Consider the following 17084-nt stretch of genomic DNA (forward strand, 5'->3'; position numbering starts at 1 on the left):
TTGGAGGCTGGCTCTTGCAAATTGTCTCTCACAAAGGGAAATGATGGTGCTGAGCAGTATACCTTTTCTCGTCAAATAAAGACCGAGTGACAATGTGTAATGTGTGACAGGCATCTATAACGATATCTCTGAAGTTGAAAGCAGAGCAAAAGATATCCATGCAGTTGATCCTGCTCCTCTAACGTTGCTCCTAAAGACTACAAGTATCATAACAAAGCAAAGTCGACAATAGAAGAGATTGATACCAGGCTGACCCCATGGCTCATTTAATAACCCGGCACTCTCTACCTCTGCTGTCTTGTATATATGCGTTATAGGGTAGAGGCGAATATTAGCAGGAATATCAATGAGCGTTGGTCGTGGAAGGCGGCTTTCGTCCGGCTTCTTGACTGAGATGGTTCAGAAAATTGAAGCCAATAGGTAGTGAGTATATTCTTGATCGTTGCATGCCGGGTATCGAAGATATGGTTTGTGGTGCGGCATCATGATAACGGCTGTCATCCGACTTGGACACTCAAACAATTAGGCACACCTTGTGTCCGTACTGAACCTCTTGTAGTTCTGCAGTTTGTCAAGCGCAAATTCTATTTACTGTATATACAATAATAATACCAGACCAGTCAATAATTCGGATGCGCTTCCGTAGCTCAGTTGGTTAGAGCTTCGTACTAATATTAGACTTCATCGTCTAGCCTTAGTAATGCGAAGGTCGCAGGTTCAAGCCCTGCCGGGAGCAAATGCCCCAGATGCGGATCTGAATAATTTTTTTGCTTGTTCCCTTAATAAACCTTACAAAGGTTTACATTCTTTTTTCTCCTTCACGTTTATAAAAGTTGACTGTGGTGTCTTGCGCTTTACCGCAAGAAACATACATAATATGAGTCAATTAACCTTCACTACTCATACAGCACAGGAACAGGACGACCAATTATCTTCACTTCTAGGCTGGCTTGAAAGAGCACAGCCACAATATGGCGTTGAGGTCTTCCCATGACTGAATAGAAATTCAGTTCTAGAAGGGTCAAGAATAACAACAGACAACCGTCGGCGCTTTTGTATAATCGGCATTAGCAATGGTTAAGATCCCACTGGAAATTGACCTCTCGTGTAGTCAGAATGAAGTCACTTTGCCTGCATACATGCAGCTGGAAGATTTGGCCATTCATCGTTTCCATGGGATTTTGGCGAAGGTCCAGCAAATATCGCATTTCCATATTTGCCTTGAAACCCGGAGGCGGCGGTTTGCATAGTAATGCCTGCGGTCCATAGCGTCGCAATTCGGCAAAGACTCTCGATTCATGGGGATTTTGGATGGACTGGTGAAAGAAAATATGAGCAGTAGTCTCGCACACTGGTTTGCTCACACAATTTATAAAACGCTCTGTCTCAGAAAGTATTAAGTTGGCGCTGTATGAACTTATGTTGAGTGAGCGTCATAGATTGTGAAGAAGTCGCCAATGCAGAGAAATCATTGATTGCTTTCGGACTAGTAGTTGTCATATAATTTAGAGCATAGGCAGGCTCTTCTGAGTACAATATGCACTTGATAGAAGAGCGGTTGGCTTGTTAAAGCAGCATAAGATACTCCGTAGTGGTGATATCATCATCTTCAAGTTTAACATACGCTTGCAATTACTCTATTCATTGATAGTATTAAAACATGCTTGACGCTGAAAATCAGCAACCTCCGTTCGTCACCTAACACAAATGCAGGGTTTCAACGTTTATTCAGCTTATCAGCCTGGACGCTGCTGCTCTCATGCTCGGCATAAACCCATGAGAGTACGAAGTAAAGAAACCTGGCCCAATCTAGGCAATTCTCCAGAGGGGTGCTCCCCTCCGCGGCCTTAACAATCTTAAACAGGGCCGCCTATAAAAGGCGTGTATTATTGCGGGCATGTAATGTTGGATCGTGGAACTATGCCTTGAAAATATGCCTGAACATGTTCAAAGTAACAGTTTGACCCCCCCTGGTTGATGACTGTATGCTGTATTCAAGAGAAATGGGCCACGAGTAAGCTTAGACTCTGGCTTGAGATGATTGTGTGATTGAGATTCGATAACTTACACCAACGGCTTCTTGCAATAGAAGTACCGACCCCGGGAATTGAGAAGACATCTTGCGTGCCCTGCGAAGAGGTAAACTTAATTAGCAATATACCTTATGACAAGAGAGTTTGGACGAAACATACGACTTTAACGGCGTTATGGGGTCGATGGTATTACTCGCGAACAGGATCGGGAAGGATGTGGGCCTGCCTAGTCCATTTATTGGGCCTGCGTAACAAAAGAACTGATTAGATTTTGCGTTCAATGGATATGTTCATTTATCTTTCCCGAGATTGAAAAGGAAAGATAGAGAGAAAGGGAGGGAGGTTTGCCTACCTTGGGCCAACATGCTATCAGGCAATTGTGGTCGGAATGATCTACACAAAATACGATCCACAAAGATGGGGTAGATATCACCGATGTACTTGCTCTTGGAAACCGTGTACTCGACGTAACTCTTGAATTCCTCAATGGTAGTAAGCCTGTTTCTCCGATACGAATCGGCGCACTGGATAACAAACCCGGCATCGGACGCAATACCCGACCCATCAAACATGCCCACAAGAGCAGTCACATTCCCCTGTTCGAGCTGGTGTAGGATATCGGCCATGACTGGGAAGGATGCTATTGGGACGTAGAGGGTATTGACAAAAAGGGCCTTTAGGTCTGAATAGGTGACTAGTGTCGGCAGGCCTCGACTTTGGACTTCGCTCACCGGGACCGGGTGGTTCTGAAGCTTTTGGATGATACCGTCCATTCTTGCCGTGATGTTAGCTGGCGTGGGTCCCCAGAAGGAACACGATTCAGGACCTGCGGAATGGCAGAAACTCGAGAATTTTTCCATTGCCTCGTCCATTTGATCGACATTGTCCCTCCAGTCATTGTCATAATATTGGTCTGCGTTCATAACACCATCGAGTATCATTCTCCCCACTCGGTCGGGAAACATGGAAGCGAAAGTGCTGCCGATCACAGTGCCGTAACTGATGCCGTACAACCACAGTTTGGCGTCTGATGGTGGCTGACCGGCCAACTCAGCCTCGGCTTCTATAAATGTGAGCAAATCATGGGCGACCGCCGGTGTAGTCACATAATATCCATGAGGTGACCCGTTCTCGACAGCATCGTTGCACCAGTCTCCGTAGATAGAGCTTGAATAGTACTGCTCCTCAAGCGATGTTGATGAGATGTTGGTAACGCCTGTCCTGTGCAGTCGATTGAAGGCCATTCTTGCTTCAGGGTTCCCCGAGAAGCAGTCAAGACTCGGACCGCTATTGTTCACACCGCGGGGGTCAAAAGAAACCAAGTTGTACTGCTCTCCAAACATTTGTGTTGCAATGGCCTGGTTTGAGAGGAGGAGGTCGACGCCAGAACCACCCGGACCGCCTAATGAAGAGTCAGTCCAGTCACATGGAGTTTAGGTAACTTTATATGGGTGTCTGATCAAGATCTTACCAGGGTTTATTATAATGCTTGGTGACTCGACAGAAGCATTCTTTCCAGCCAATTTTATGAAGGCGATTGACGTTGTGCCAATACTTTTGTTTGAATAATCCAAAGGGAGTTCCAGTCTAGCGCACGTAAAGTCATCGAAACATGGCGTCCATGTGAGGTTGGCTGATGGCTTAATCTGGATGACAGGTGGTTAGAAAGCTTGAAAGCCTTAGAGGATGTGGTTTGGCAAAATCCAAATCTCACTGTGTCAAATCCATAGACCATGCCTGGATCGCGCCGACTATCGGCGTTGCATCCCCAGGCTGCGAAAAGAACCAGTGCGTTGACAAATCGTTTCATTGTTATCCCCAGAAGGCTTCTAGTTGAGTGTTGTGTTATGTTGCTTGTATGAAAGTGGTTGCATTCATTATTGCAGCTGGTTCAATTGCGACATCAGGGAACTACTTATACCTGTTGAATTTCCCAAGGGAACTGTCTGACGCTCCGCTTGTACGAACCGTCCAATAAATATCGATTTCGACACGAGGTTTGACATAACATCATCATCCTTAATTACATAGACGATGTGACGATGCAGGGTGGCAGTGCTCGTTGGTGGCCGTCCCATATTACCGAGCAGTTGATTGATGGAGCTTTACCTTCAACGATGCGTTTAGATGGAGAGTTCACGGAGACATAGATGAACGGGATACGAAGACTTTGCGGTTTGAGTTTAGCATTATTCTTTTATAATCGAGACTTTATATTCCACCCATTGTGCCTGGAAACAATAATGCCGCATTGATCGAAGCAACTATAACTAGAGGAATTACAAAGCTCGAAGGCGGCTAGAGACGGACTGTTGGTTTTGGCATCTTGCGGCACGTTTACGGGAAACTCCACCCTAAACGGGAACTCCCCTGTCTTGGCGCCCCACCTGTACGAACTAACCAATCAACATCTATCATGATAGCGCGAGTCTATATTAGGATCTCTCCGGAATGGTTCCCGTCATCTTTTAAGCTTGTTCGGTCTCTCCTGGGCTTCGTTTGTACTGTCCGTCTTTTCTCATCAAAACGTCCATCGCAAAGGATCCGAGATATGAATCCTCCGCTAGCATACGAATACGAATAGAGACGTAGATGATCCTCCTGAAATTCGACTAGTACCTGGTAGAGTTTGCTTTCGAAGTCATTGCCGCATACAACTGGCGGCTTAGGAGTTGTCGTGGCACCAGGACTGTCTTCTGCTCCAAACGGCGCCAACTACAAACCTTGGCCAGCTAACACCAACGTGATGGATGGGATTGAGAGTGAGAACGCTAAGGCGGCCAATCAATCTTGGAGAAAAAAGCCTCGCAAGTTCGCTCCAAAGTCAAGGCTAGGCTGTAAGACTTGCAAGTGAGTCATGACTCCCCATGACTCCATGTCTTGATACACTGCGATCAATTATATTCAAAGACTCAACAGCTGATACTCAAACTCGGTACACCTCTCAGGATACGACGAATAAAATGCGATCTGTCCCGGCCTTCATGTTTGAAATGCCAGTCCACAGGTCGCACCTGTGACGGCTTCAGCGAAACGCCCCTCGCTCCCAAGACTGAGATTGAATCAAGTCATTATTATTACAACGAGAAGACCAGCAGAGCAGAAAGTTGCGGCAGTTACCACCCTTGCACCGCGATCGGTGCGTATCAGCTAAAACAATGGCACGCGAAAAACCGTGACCTCATTTCGCAGAATCTCGGACCCTTTATGATCTTACCAATGACTGGGTCAACCCAGACAGAGGCAATGTGTTTTTTCGAGTACATTTCGATTAAGAACCTGAATGAATATCACCCCTGCGAATCATGGCGGAAGTCTCTCATGTTCTTTTCGCAAACAGTCCCAGCAGTGCGGTATGCAGCCATTGCATTAGCCTTGATCAACCGAATCCACCTGGATCGCCATTCAAGCGACCGTGTGCAACAGCCGCAATCCCGGGAAGATTGGCTACCGGATGAGGCTCCATTGTTTTACTATAATCGGGCCATCCAACTCCTTCTGAATCAGGAAATTGGTGAGAGCTCCGAACTAACAGCCATCACGCTTTTGGTCTGTTATCTCTTCATCTGCTTTGATCATCTATCGGGCAACTACGTACAAGCACTAAAGCACTTACGTGGAGGCGTGGAGCTCTCACGCAACCTCGGCAAGGCTATACTGAACGAAAGCAATACATATGACGATGCCAAACCCTCAGAGGCTCACACGCTTATCCGCCAGGTCGTAAGACAGATCCGCCGTCTCGATTTGCAGGCCGTGACGTTTCTGACCGACTGGACTCCCGCTGATATTCAAGAGACGCTTGTGTCGCAGCTTCCACCCTACGAAAGTGCCTTTCAGTCCCTCGACCAAGCCGCCGACCACCTTGAGATCCTTGTCGCTCGGGTAATGGAACTGCGCAACACGGAGCAGCAAACCTCCCAAACGGGGGAGATGCCGCCGCTACCCTCGTCAAACAAGGACATTCTTCTTGGGCAGTTGGAAACATGGTCAAGTCTCTTCGAAGATATGCTGCAACAGAGCAGCTCCTATGACACAGAACCTGAAACCTACCCGCTCATATCAATGCTACGTCTACAACATACTATCTCATGGACTTTGCTCAATTGTCACGGACCTGGCAGAGAAATGGAATATGACAACTTTTTACTCCAGTTCCAGCAATGTGTGACTTTGGCAGGCGATGTAGCGGCAGCGCATGAGCGGTATTCGGGGTCTTTAAAGCCAACTTTTACGCCGGAGCTCGGAATCGTCCCCGTGCTTTATATAATCGGGGTCAAATGCCGACATCCCGTAGTCCGACGGGAAGTCTTGAGTATCTTGCGACGGCAAAAAATACAGGAAGCGGTGTGGGATAGCATCTCTGCTGCTAGGGTAGTTGAGCGGGTAATCGAGATTGAAGAGGGTGGGTCTGAGGAGAGAGAAGGGATACAGAGCATGGAACAAATTACTGCGTGGCAGAGGGTCGAGGATTTGTCTTGGTTACAGGTTGTTAGTGGGCAGTCTGTGACTAGGATGGATATTAGTTATACGTTCTGCGCGCAAGAGGGAATGCACATCGAGTCTCTGATAGTGTAACCCCTAGTTGAGTAAACGACCTCCTCTTTGAAACGCGATATGTGTTACAAATATTAATTTGCTTCTCTCCCTACTCTCAATATAGGACTATTTATAAAAACATATCCATTCTCTATATTATTTGTTTTATCTATCATTGAGCTTATAAAAGTGCTGGTTACTTACTGCAGTTAGGCATAAAAGTTACCTGTTGGTCTGTTTCAACAGCTAACTTTTCGGAAGTCGCCTCACAAACCCAGTAATTGGTTAAGAAGGGTGGAACCAACGAATAAATTACGCTCTTTTTTCATCATCTGTTCGCTAGATCCCATATTTCTTTCTTTTACCCACTGGCCAAAGATCTACTCTCTATGGCGCCAGATGTTACCAGCTGGGAAGAATTGCCTTCGGAGCCTGAGTGATTCGAAGATGGAATTAGAGACTTTCGATATTTTGCTGTTACGACCCAACCTCTTGAGGCCGGAAAATACATACCCCAAAACAAGTCTCGGACCGACCGACCAATCACAAAGGGATCGCCCATATATAACACCTATAATAAATTACCACCGTAATCTATTATAATTTAAAAACACTGTAATTTATATATAATCTAAAAAAGGTAACTAAATATATAAGTTTATTTTATTATAATTATTTAAATAGTTTAAATAGTTAGTCGTTAATAAAGTATTAAAACTAAATATAAATTATACCTTTTATTTTACTTTTATGTATTTATAATTACAACTGCTTAAAAGCTACTCTCTGTCCTCTCTGCTAATATAAACCTATAACTTAGGCTTATTACCTTAAGAACTCTTACCCTATATTAAAAATAGAATTAAAACGTTATATATTAATAACTTTTATTTAAAAGAATATTAACTATTTTTTAAATAAAAAAAAAACTATTATACCTAAATTATCTAAAGACATTAACACTTTTATTACTAACCTTAAAGCTTTTTAAATAAATAATAAAAGAAATATTATTATAAAAAACATCCCTAACGTTATTAAACTATCTAAAAATAAGATTTTAATATTTATTTAGAATATATTCTAATTTAATAAAATATTTATAAATAAAATAAATATAAAGAACTTTAATAAAATTAAAAAAGTTAATAAAAAAAAGGAAAATAAAGAAATCTTAAAGCTTAAATATCTAAGACCCTTTATAAAGAAACTTAAAAAAGTAAAACCTTTTATTATAAAACTTTAATATTATATTTAACATTTTCTATAAACTTTAGCTAAAGAATTTATAAAAATCGCCTTTATAGCTATTTATTTTAAAGAAATTATAAAAAATTAATTTTAACTTTTTTAAGAAGATTATAAAGTTAATAAACCTAATAGAAAAGTAAATTATAAAATTATAAAAATATATAAAAATATTAAATTTTTTAAAAAATAAATTAATAAAATATTTATAAATATAGAAAAATAATATACCCTAGAAAATAAATTAATTAACTTAAAGTAAATAGGAAAATATATTACTTATATTATTAAATTTAATAAAATAGCTATATAATTAAAATAGGATAATAAACTCTTAAAGAAAATATTCTATAATAGACTTTAGTATAAAGTAAAAGAAAAAATTTATAAATATTAAAAAAAGAATATTACCTTAATAGAATTTTAATAAAAAGCAGTAGACTAAAATAACCTATTTTATAAACTTAAATTAAAAAAAACTACTAAAAACTATAAAAACATTTAGGGATATAAGAACTTTAATTATTAAGCTAATTAAAGAAAGAAATAATAAAAAAAAATTATTAAAGATAATAGTAAAAGACTAGGAAAAATAGACTTCGACGCTATATAAAAAAAGAAAGATTTTAAATATTATAATTATAATAAGCTAGACTATATAGCTAAAAACTACTGAACTTTAAAGAAAGATAAGGGAAAAGAAAGAATCCCTAAACCTAAGAAAGAAGTTTATTTTATAAAAAAAGGAAGCTAAGTAATAGCACTTTTATAATAAATAGATAGCCCCATTTATAAAAACTTTAACTTTAAATCGGAAAGTATTATCTTAAATACGGAAATACTTAAGGAAAATAGTATTTAAAAAGATAATTATAAAGGAAATTTATAAAACTATAAAATACCTTTAGCCCTTTAATATACTGTAAATATTATAAACTTTAAATATAAACTATTAAAAGTTAAGAAAATTAGTAAATTCTAAGTATAACTAGAGGTATACGTTAGAAACTAAATATAACTAAAACTGTATATTAAAAGAAAAAACTTTAAAAAAAACTTCTTTAAATAACTTAAAGAATAGTATTTATATAATAATAAATATAGAATTATTTATATTTATAATATTAATAAAATTTTTAAAGTATATAAAGCTTATTAATATATTTAAAAAGATTACCCTTAGGTTAACTTTAACTATTAACTTTATAAAAAAATATATTAAACTAACTATATAAATAATTAATATATATAATACTTTAAGCAAAAAGTAAAATATAATAACTACCCTTAGAGAATCTATAATTACTTAATTAATAAAATATATTAATTTTATTAATATTAGAAATAGGGAGTTATTTATAAAAATTAAAACTTAAGGATTATTATTTTTAAACTCTACCCTACTTTACTAAAAAAATATATAAATAATAGAACGTTAAACTTATATTCTAACCACTACTGTAAATACTATAAAATAAGAAAAATACTTAAATAGTATAATTAAAAAAAAAAAACAGCAGACTGCTATACTAATTAATACAGCAGCTGCTTTAAAATAACCTATATCCAACATAAGGATAAAAAACTAAATAAATAATATAAAGATTAATAAAATAATAAAAAAATTATTAAATAAAACCTTATATAGGTCTTAATATACTAAAGATTTAATTTTAAAACTTATAAAAGAGTAATAGATAAATAATTAACACTGCTCTATAAACTTTAAAGAATTTTTAACGGAAAATATAATATAGTAAACTATAGAATCTATATTTAGTAAATAAGACTTTACTGTAGCTTTAAAGACTTAAATTAGAAAAACTGTAAAAATAAAAAATATAAATAATATATATATAGTAAAATTAAAAATTAATATTTAAAAAATAAAAATTATTTTTTATAAAAAGGTATTAAAAAACTTAATAATACTTTATAACCCTTAATAAAAAATATAATTATAATAGTAATAAAGAAAAATAAAATACTAAAGTAAGAAAAATTATTATTAAAATATTATTAAATGGAAAAATACTTATAGTAATAGTAAATATTAGAGCAGATGGTAATTATATTTCTATAAAAACTATAATCTACCTATAGTTATTATAAAAATATAAAAAAAAAAAATATAAGTTATACTATACTAAAGAATAACCCTTTAATTATAATAATAAATAAATTAAAAGATAGATTAATTACCTATACTTTAAAATTATAAATTATAAAACTTTAATTATATATAATATTATAAATACCTTAAAATATAATATTATTTTAAGAATATTATAATTAAGTAAATATAAACTTAATATATAATAAAATATAAACTAAATTTATTAATATAATAATAAAAGAATTTTAATATAAAAGGAGGATAAAAAAAGCTAAAAACCTTAACTCTTTAAGCTTAAAAACATAGTATTTTAACATTAAAATAAATAAATAAAAAATATAAAGATAAAATCCCATAAATAAATTACCTAAATACAATAAGAATTTATAATAATTAATAAATACCTTAAAATAATTAAAAATATATTAAAAAAAATTATTAATTTATTAAAAAAAATCCTTAAGTAATACTAAAAATATAAAAGTCTATTTTAAAAAATACTAAAAGATAAAAATAAAAAAACTAAGCTATTACTATATACTAAATAAAATTATAAAATTAAATTAAAAGAAAAAACTACCTTAAAGCATTTCTCTTTATATAACCTTAATTAACTTAAGCTTAAAACCCTTAAAGAATAAATTAAAGAATAAAAAAAGAAAAAATATATTAAAATCTTTAAATCACCTATAAAATACTTTATCCTATTTATTTTAAAAAAAAACAGTAAACTTTAATTAATTATTAACTATAGACAGCTAAACAGTATCATTATTAAAGATAAAATACCACTACTTTTAATTATAGAAATAAAAAATAGGTTATAAAAAAGTAAATAATTTACTTTATTAAACTTTACTAAAGCCTATAATTTTACTAAAATAAAAAAAAAATATAAATAGAAAACAGCCTTTAATATATTAAAAGAATTTTATAAATTTTAAGTAATATTATAAAAATTTATTAATACCTTAGTATTTTTTTAAAAAAGAATTAACTATATACTTAAACCCTATTTAAAAAAATTCACTATCGCCTATATAAATAATATTCTTATCTACTTTAAGACCTTAGAAAAATATAAATAGTATATTTACTAAATCCTATAGGCATTATAAGAAAATAACTTACTTATTAACCTAAAAAAATACAAATTCTATTTGCAAAAAGTTAAGTTTTTAAAGTATATTATAACACCTAAAGAAATAAAAATAAACTTTAAAAAGGTTACTATAATTTAAAATTAAAAACCTTTTAACTTTATTAAAAAAATATAAAGCTTCCTTAAACTTATAAATTACTATTAATAATTTATTAAAGGATTCTTTAAAATAGCCGCCCCACTAATTAATATAATAAAAAAAGAAAAGACCTTTAAGCTAATTAAAAAAATAAAATAAATATTCTAAATATTAAAAAATACAGTAACTTTAGTATTTATTTTAATAATATATAATCTTAATAAACCTATTATTATTAAAATAGATATATTAGAATATATAATAAAAGAAGTAATAAACTAACTTAGCGACAATAAAAAACTCTACCTTATAGCCTTCTATTTTAGAAAATTAAATAATATTAAAATATATTACCTTATTTATAATAAAGAATTTCTAAAAATAAAAAACTATATAAATAAATAAAGCTATTACTATTAAAAAAATAAATATAAAATTAAAATCTATACTAACTATAAAAACATTATATTTTTTACTATTACTTAAAAATTATTATAATAATAATTAAAATACTTTAAATTCCTCTTAAACTATAAATATAAACTAATATACTGTAAAGGAGAAAAGAATAGGTGTACTGACGCTTTAAGCTAAAGACTTAACTACTTTTAGGAAATACTAAACTATTAAATATAGATTTTTTAAAAAAATACAGAAGGTAATTATAAATAAAAAAAATTATATATAATATATTAAATTAAAAAATATAATAAAATACTTAAGGAAATTAAAGTATATATTAAAAATTAAGTAAAAAATAAGTTTTTTTTATAGGTTATATTTAAAAAAGGTTAATTAATAGTTAAAATTAAATATTAAGTACTATTAGACTTATAAAAGAAAATTATAAAATATATTTATAAATATCCTTAGTTTAAATACTGAAGAATTATAACTATAAATTAATAAATATATACTATTTATTTATTTTAAGGAATAAAAAAGATAGTAGCTAATATTATATTAATTTATAATAAATATTAATAAGTAAAATATAAATAATATAAGTTATATAAGATACTGTAACTTTTACTAATTCTAAAGTTACTTTAGGAAGTTATTATATTTAACTATATTATAAACCTACTATTATTATAAAAACCTTTTATAAAGGTTATTTATAATAGTATTTTTATAATAATAAATAAATTTATAAAGTAAGTATATTTTTTACTATATAAAAAATTATATAATACAGAAGATCTTATATATACTTATATTAGAATAATAATAGTTAATTACAGCTTATTAAAAGAAATTATTTTAAATAAAGGATAAATATTCGCCTTTAAGTTTTAATAAAAACTAATAGTAAAACTTAAAGTTAACTATAAATTTAGTACTGTTTATTACCTATAAATAAATAAATAAATAGAAAAAATAAACTAAATCATTAAGTAATACTTATAATATTATATTAATTTTAAATAAGATAATTAAGTTAAAAAGTTACCTTTTATCTAGCTTTATTATAATAGTATAAAATTTAAATTAACTAAGCTAATACCGTTTTATATATTCTATAAATATATACTTTTAGTATATAAACCCCCTTTTAAAAGACTAAACGTTAATAAAGTATAAATATAAATAAAACTTATAGTTAATCTACATAAAGAATTATACATTTAACTTAAACTTATATAAAACTATATAAAATACTATATAAACTAAAATAAAATTAAAAGATTAACTTTTTAAAAAGGAAATATAGTTTATTTAATTTAACATTTATAAAGTTATAAAATACTAAATATTAAAATAAACTAACTAAATAATAAATTAAACTTTAAGAAAATTAAATTATTTAAGATTTTAAAGAAAATTAAAGAAATTAATTATAAATTTAAAATATTTAAAAATATAAAACTAAAATACTTAGTATTTTATATATTATTATTAAAAAAAGTATAAATTAATAAAAAAATAAAAAAACTAATCTTAAATAAAATTATAATACTTAAAGAAAAAGAAAACTGAGATGTAAAAGAAGTATTTATTATATACTGAAACCTAGAATATAATAACAAAATTAAATATTTAGTTTAATAAAAAAATTATAGATTTATTTATAATACCTAGGAACCCGTTAAAAGCTTTAACTTTTAGGCATTAATAAAAGAATTTTATTAAAAACTTAGGATATATTGCTAAAAACTATATTCTAATTAATTATATTAACCTTACTAAAAGCCTATACAGCAATAACTGCCTTAGACTTAGCCCTTTAAGCCTCGTTAAGCTTATCTAAGCTCTTTAAATTATAATTAACTATCTTTACCCTTTATAATACTAAAGATTCCCACTGGGTATAAATGTAAAATAACCTAGCTAAAGCCTTAGAAGCCTTACGCTAAAATTCAGTTAGCTTTTCTATAGCCTTTTTCTTTTTAGCGTATAACTGCTTATTTTTAAAGGAAATATAACTTACTATAATAAAAAGTTAGCAGAAAAAATACTTATTTAAAAAAAATTTATATATAATTATAGGAATTTTACTTTTATTATAGAAATAACCCTAACGTATATACTTTTTACACTTAAAAATATTATTTATTATTTTATATTAGTTATTTATATTATATTTTTTATAAAAAGAATAAAGTATAATAAAAAAACCTAGCTATTTAATAATATTTACTAAAGTAAAACGTTTATAAGTTTTCTGTAATAAAGGTTTAAAAATATAACTTAATATAATATTAGTATAAAAGTATAAAATAAATAGAAAGAAAATTATAGATTAAAGAGATTAGGCTGACGGTTGCTTTATATAACTAACCTTAAAGATAAGGTTAATAGGAGGGAGTATTATATTATAACCTAACCTCTTAAAGCTGGAAAATATATACTTTAGAATAAATCTTAGACTGACTAACTAATTATAAAGGGATTGCCTATATATAATACCTATAATAGATTATTACTGTAATCTATTGTAATTTAAGAACACTGTAATCTATATATAATTTAAAAAAGGCAACTGGATATATAAGTTTATTTTATTATAATTATTTAGATAGTTTAAATAGTTAGTTGTTAATAAAGTATTAAAACTAAATATAAATTATACCTTCTATTTTACTCTTACGCACTTATAATTACAACCGCTTAAAAGCTACTCCCTGTCCTCTCTGCTAATATAAACCTACGACCTAGGCTTATTACTTTGGGAACCCTTACCCTATACTAGGAATAGGATCAGGACGTCACATTTGCCATCGTGATGGCAGACGACGACATGATATTTTGCAGCGAAATGAACAGGCCAATTGTGGTTAAGAAATATCCTTGAGGGCTCTAAGCCTTCATTCAACCAAGGTGCATATATAAATCAAACTGCCTCAACTAGTGATATATGAAATTCTCTCAAAGCATACAGTCATGTACTTCCTCCGTAATGAACTGGTAGATAAGGCAGAAATCATGGAAGTGCTACAGAGCTAACCTCACCCGAATAATGTGGGATACCATGAGTTATCCATATAATTCTCTACAGTAATTTTGCGAGCCTTGGGTTTTCTCTTTCGCCATGTGTCAAGTCATCGCGAGGAACTCATAACGGCTTTCGACATGAAGTCGCTTATCTTTTCAAAGATACAGAGGGTCAAATTGGAGATTATAGTCCGTTATTGAACCATTTGGGGATGACAAGCGTAATTTCCATTCAACTATTAAAAAATCTTTCAGTCTCGAAACTGAAACGATTCTTTGTGATATACTTCCATCTTCATACTAGTTGCCTTCCAACACCGCTCTTCCCGTTTACTTGGAAAGGGGAGAGAGTCAGTATTAAAGGATTTGTTGAACCATCCACAGACCGTGTGTTCCTTCATCGTCTCCATTTGCATCAGAGGCATTTCAAGCTCCTCTGATACCCCATCTAGCCAGTTTGCTAGAGCAGCGATGGAAAAATTATTGGAAATCCAGGGATCGTAGTCTGATGTTTTCCGATACGTGAGGATTTCAACTTGAATAGCCGCCCATATAATTCCAAGCTGTGGATTTCCGCAGGGGAAGCTGGACCCGATACCATGAACCCCAAAATCGTTCAATTCACAGGAATATTCCGAAATTTCTGACTGTATTGATTCATCATCGTTGTCATTGTCGCCATCAAATTCAGCATCCGGATCATCGTTATTGAATATGTCCTGGCTTTCCTTTGAGTCATCCAAAGTGCAGTTATCTTTGGCTAACCGTAAGATCCTAAATATGCAGTGCCATCCTATCTGGCACTCAGAACTCCAAAGTCTTATAGTATCCTGTGGGATTCTCCCTATAAATTCTTCGGCATCCATCTCTGAGTGATGACATGCATTCTCCGATAATAATCCCAAGATTTTGTCGACTGACACATTTGCTTTGTGTTTAATGTTGGCACCAAGCCGTAGCAAACAGACAAGGACCGCTATGGCTCCAAACAGTGTTTCTCCCTGGATTCCTGAACCTCCTAGATAGTAGGCAAGCATTATAACTGAGTGAAGAGGTCCAAGTGATAATTCACCATCGCAACTACTGCAGTTCTTCTTGAATAACCCACTTGAGTGGTTGAGATGAGATCGCAAACTGCCTGGAGGAAATATCGCGATAATGCTATGGCAAACAGCTTGGACTGAACTATGGCAGAAGGGGTGCTTCCAGCTCAGAGGTATACGGCAGTTGCCGTTTTGAAAGAGCTGGCGAACTGCTGGAGAATCTGCGTCCCATCGACCACATGCATCCTTCTCCTCGCCGGGATACATGTTTGTATAAGAAAATCCAGAACTAACTTCATGTGGACTGACATCAGTATGTGAACGAAAAATCGATATCACCAGGCTATCTAGAATGGTGTGTCCCATACTGTCCTCATTATTAGCGTTGATAGGATAATCATAAAGGAGATGTTGTTTTAGCGTGGAAATTAGGGAGCAACAGGTATAGCCACCGTCTAGAAAAGAAGCAGCTATGTGATAGGGGTGAATCTCCTTGAGAAGTTTCTGGAAGTCTGGGGTCTTCTTCAACGCACGGAGAACAGATTCCACTAGTACCACATTTCCAGCCATTATCCCAAATTTGAGAGCTTCCTGCTGTAGTAGATTTGTATTCGTGCGCAATGAATCAACGATTATTTCGGCGGAGAATGGTAAGTCATCGGATGCCAAAGGCGTTAGAGCGGCCTGAATTGCTAACTCCTTCATTGATTGCAAGAACGGAAATTTCTTCCGTTCCGCTCGTGACCAGGGTTTATTTAAAGGCGTCTTTTTGATGCCAGAGTTATTCAATACCTGGTAGTTCTGATAGCCTCGGTAATCAGGATATTCTTGGTAATTGCCATATAGCTGATTATCATCCATGTGGACGACCCATCCGCACAATCGTGTCGGTGAGTTGATTGGTTCATCGCACACTGAAGGTGATAATGCCAAAGAATCATTATCCATGGGAGACATATGGCTTGAAAGTGGCGCTGCTGATGAACTAATAGTCGCCGTAGATACCATTGCTTTCGTCCAAAAGAGAGGTCCTCGCCCCCAATGTTTGGCTATAACGAAGATATGCATCCAGGTTTCATGAAAATTGTTTATTAGAGCACTGCTTTTGATAAGAAACTGCTCAATCTGGAGACACAGTTGCATCGCATTGTTAAACTTACATATGCTCTTCTCTCTTGCAGTTGATAAAATATTCGTCGAAGCGTCCTTTCAAAAACAAATTTGCCTGAATTTGTTTAAATTTCTGCTGTGATCTTATCATTAAGGGAGATGGGGTAGTTAATGGAGAAAGACGGTTGATCTCTTTTGGGCTATTGATCGTCATATAATTCGGAATACTGGCATGTTCTCTAGAGGTCAAAACTGTATCCAATAGCGGAATTGTTGACTTGATGAATGCGGCACAAGGGAGGTGCCATGAGCTTAATCT

The 17084-nt window shown here is 32.8% G+C and overlaps 3 protein-coding genes across 3 annotated transcripts; 1 reads left to right on the forward strand and 2 right to left on the reverse strand.

Moving 5' to 3' along the window:
• Positions 1-2020: 2020 nt before the first annotated feature.
• Positions 2021-3843, reverse strand: TRIVIDRAFT_35296 (uncharacterized protein; the record flags this gene model as incomplete). The annotated part of the gene is made up of 5 exons (XM_014105226.1): positions 2021-2129; positions 2193-2277; positions 2386-3435; positions 3505-3679; positions 3748-3843. The coding sequence occupies 5 exons, from the start codon at positions 3841-3843 to the stop codon at positions 2021-2023; spliced, it is 1515 nt and encodes a 504-aa protein (XP_013960701.1).
• A 936-nt stretch (positions 3844-4779) lies between these two features.
• TRIVIDRAFT_188789 (uncharacterized protein) lies at positions 4780-6611 on the forward strand (the record flags this gene model as incomplete). Its single annotated transcript, XM_014105227.1, has 2 exons — positions 4780-4870; positions 5041-6611. 2 exons carry the CDS (start codon positions 4780-4782, stop codon positions 6609-6611), a joined length of 1662 nt encoding a protein of 553 aa, XP_013960702.1.
• Positions 6612-14980: 8369 nt separating this feature from the next.
• On the reverse strand, positions 14981-17084 carry TRIVIDRAFT_132782 (uncharacterized protein; the record flags this gene model as incomplete). Its single annotated transcript, XM_014105228.1, has 2 exons — positions 14981-16754; positions 16816-17084. Coding segments are annotated over 2 exons (2043 nt in total), but the record flags the coding sequence as incomplete, so codon positions are not given.

This window comes from Trichoderma virens, assembly GCF_000170995.1.
Source record: "Trichoderma virens Gv29-8 chromosome Unknown TRIVIscaffold_2, whole genome shotgun sequence".
Lineage (NCBI taxonomy): Eukaryota > Fungi > Ascomycota > Sordariomycetes > Hypocreales > Hypocreaceae > Trichoderma > Trichoderma virens.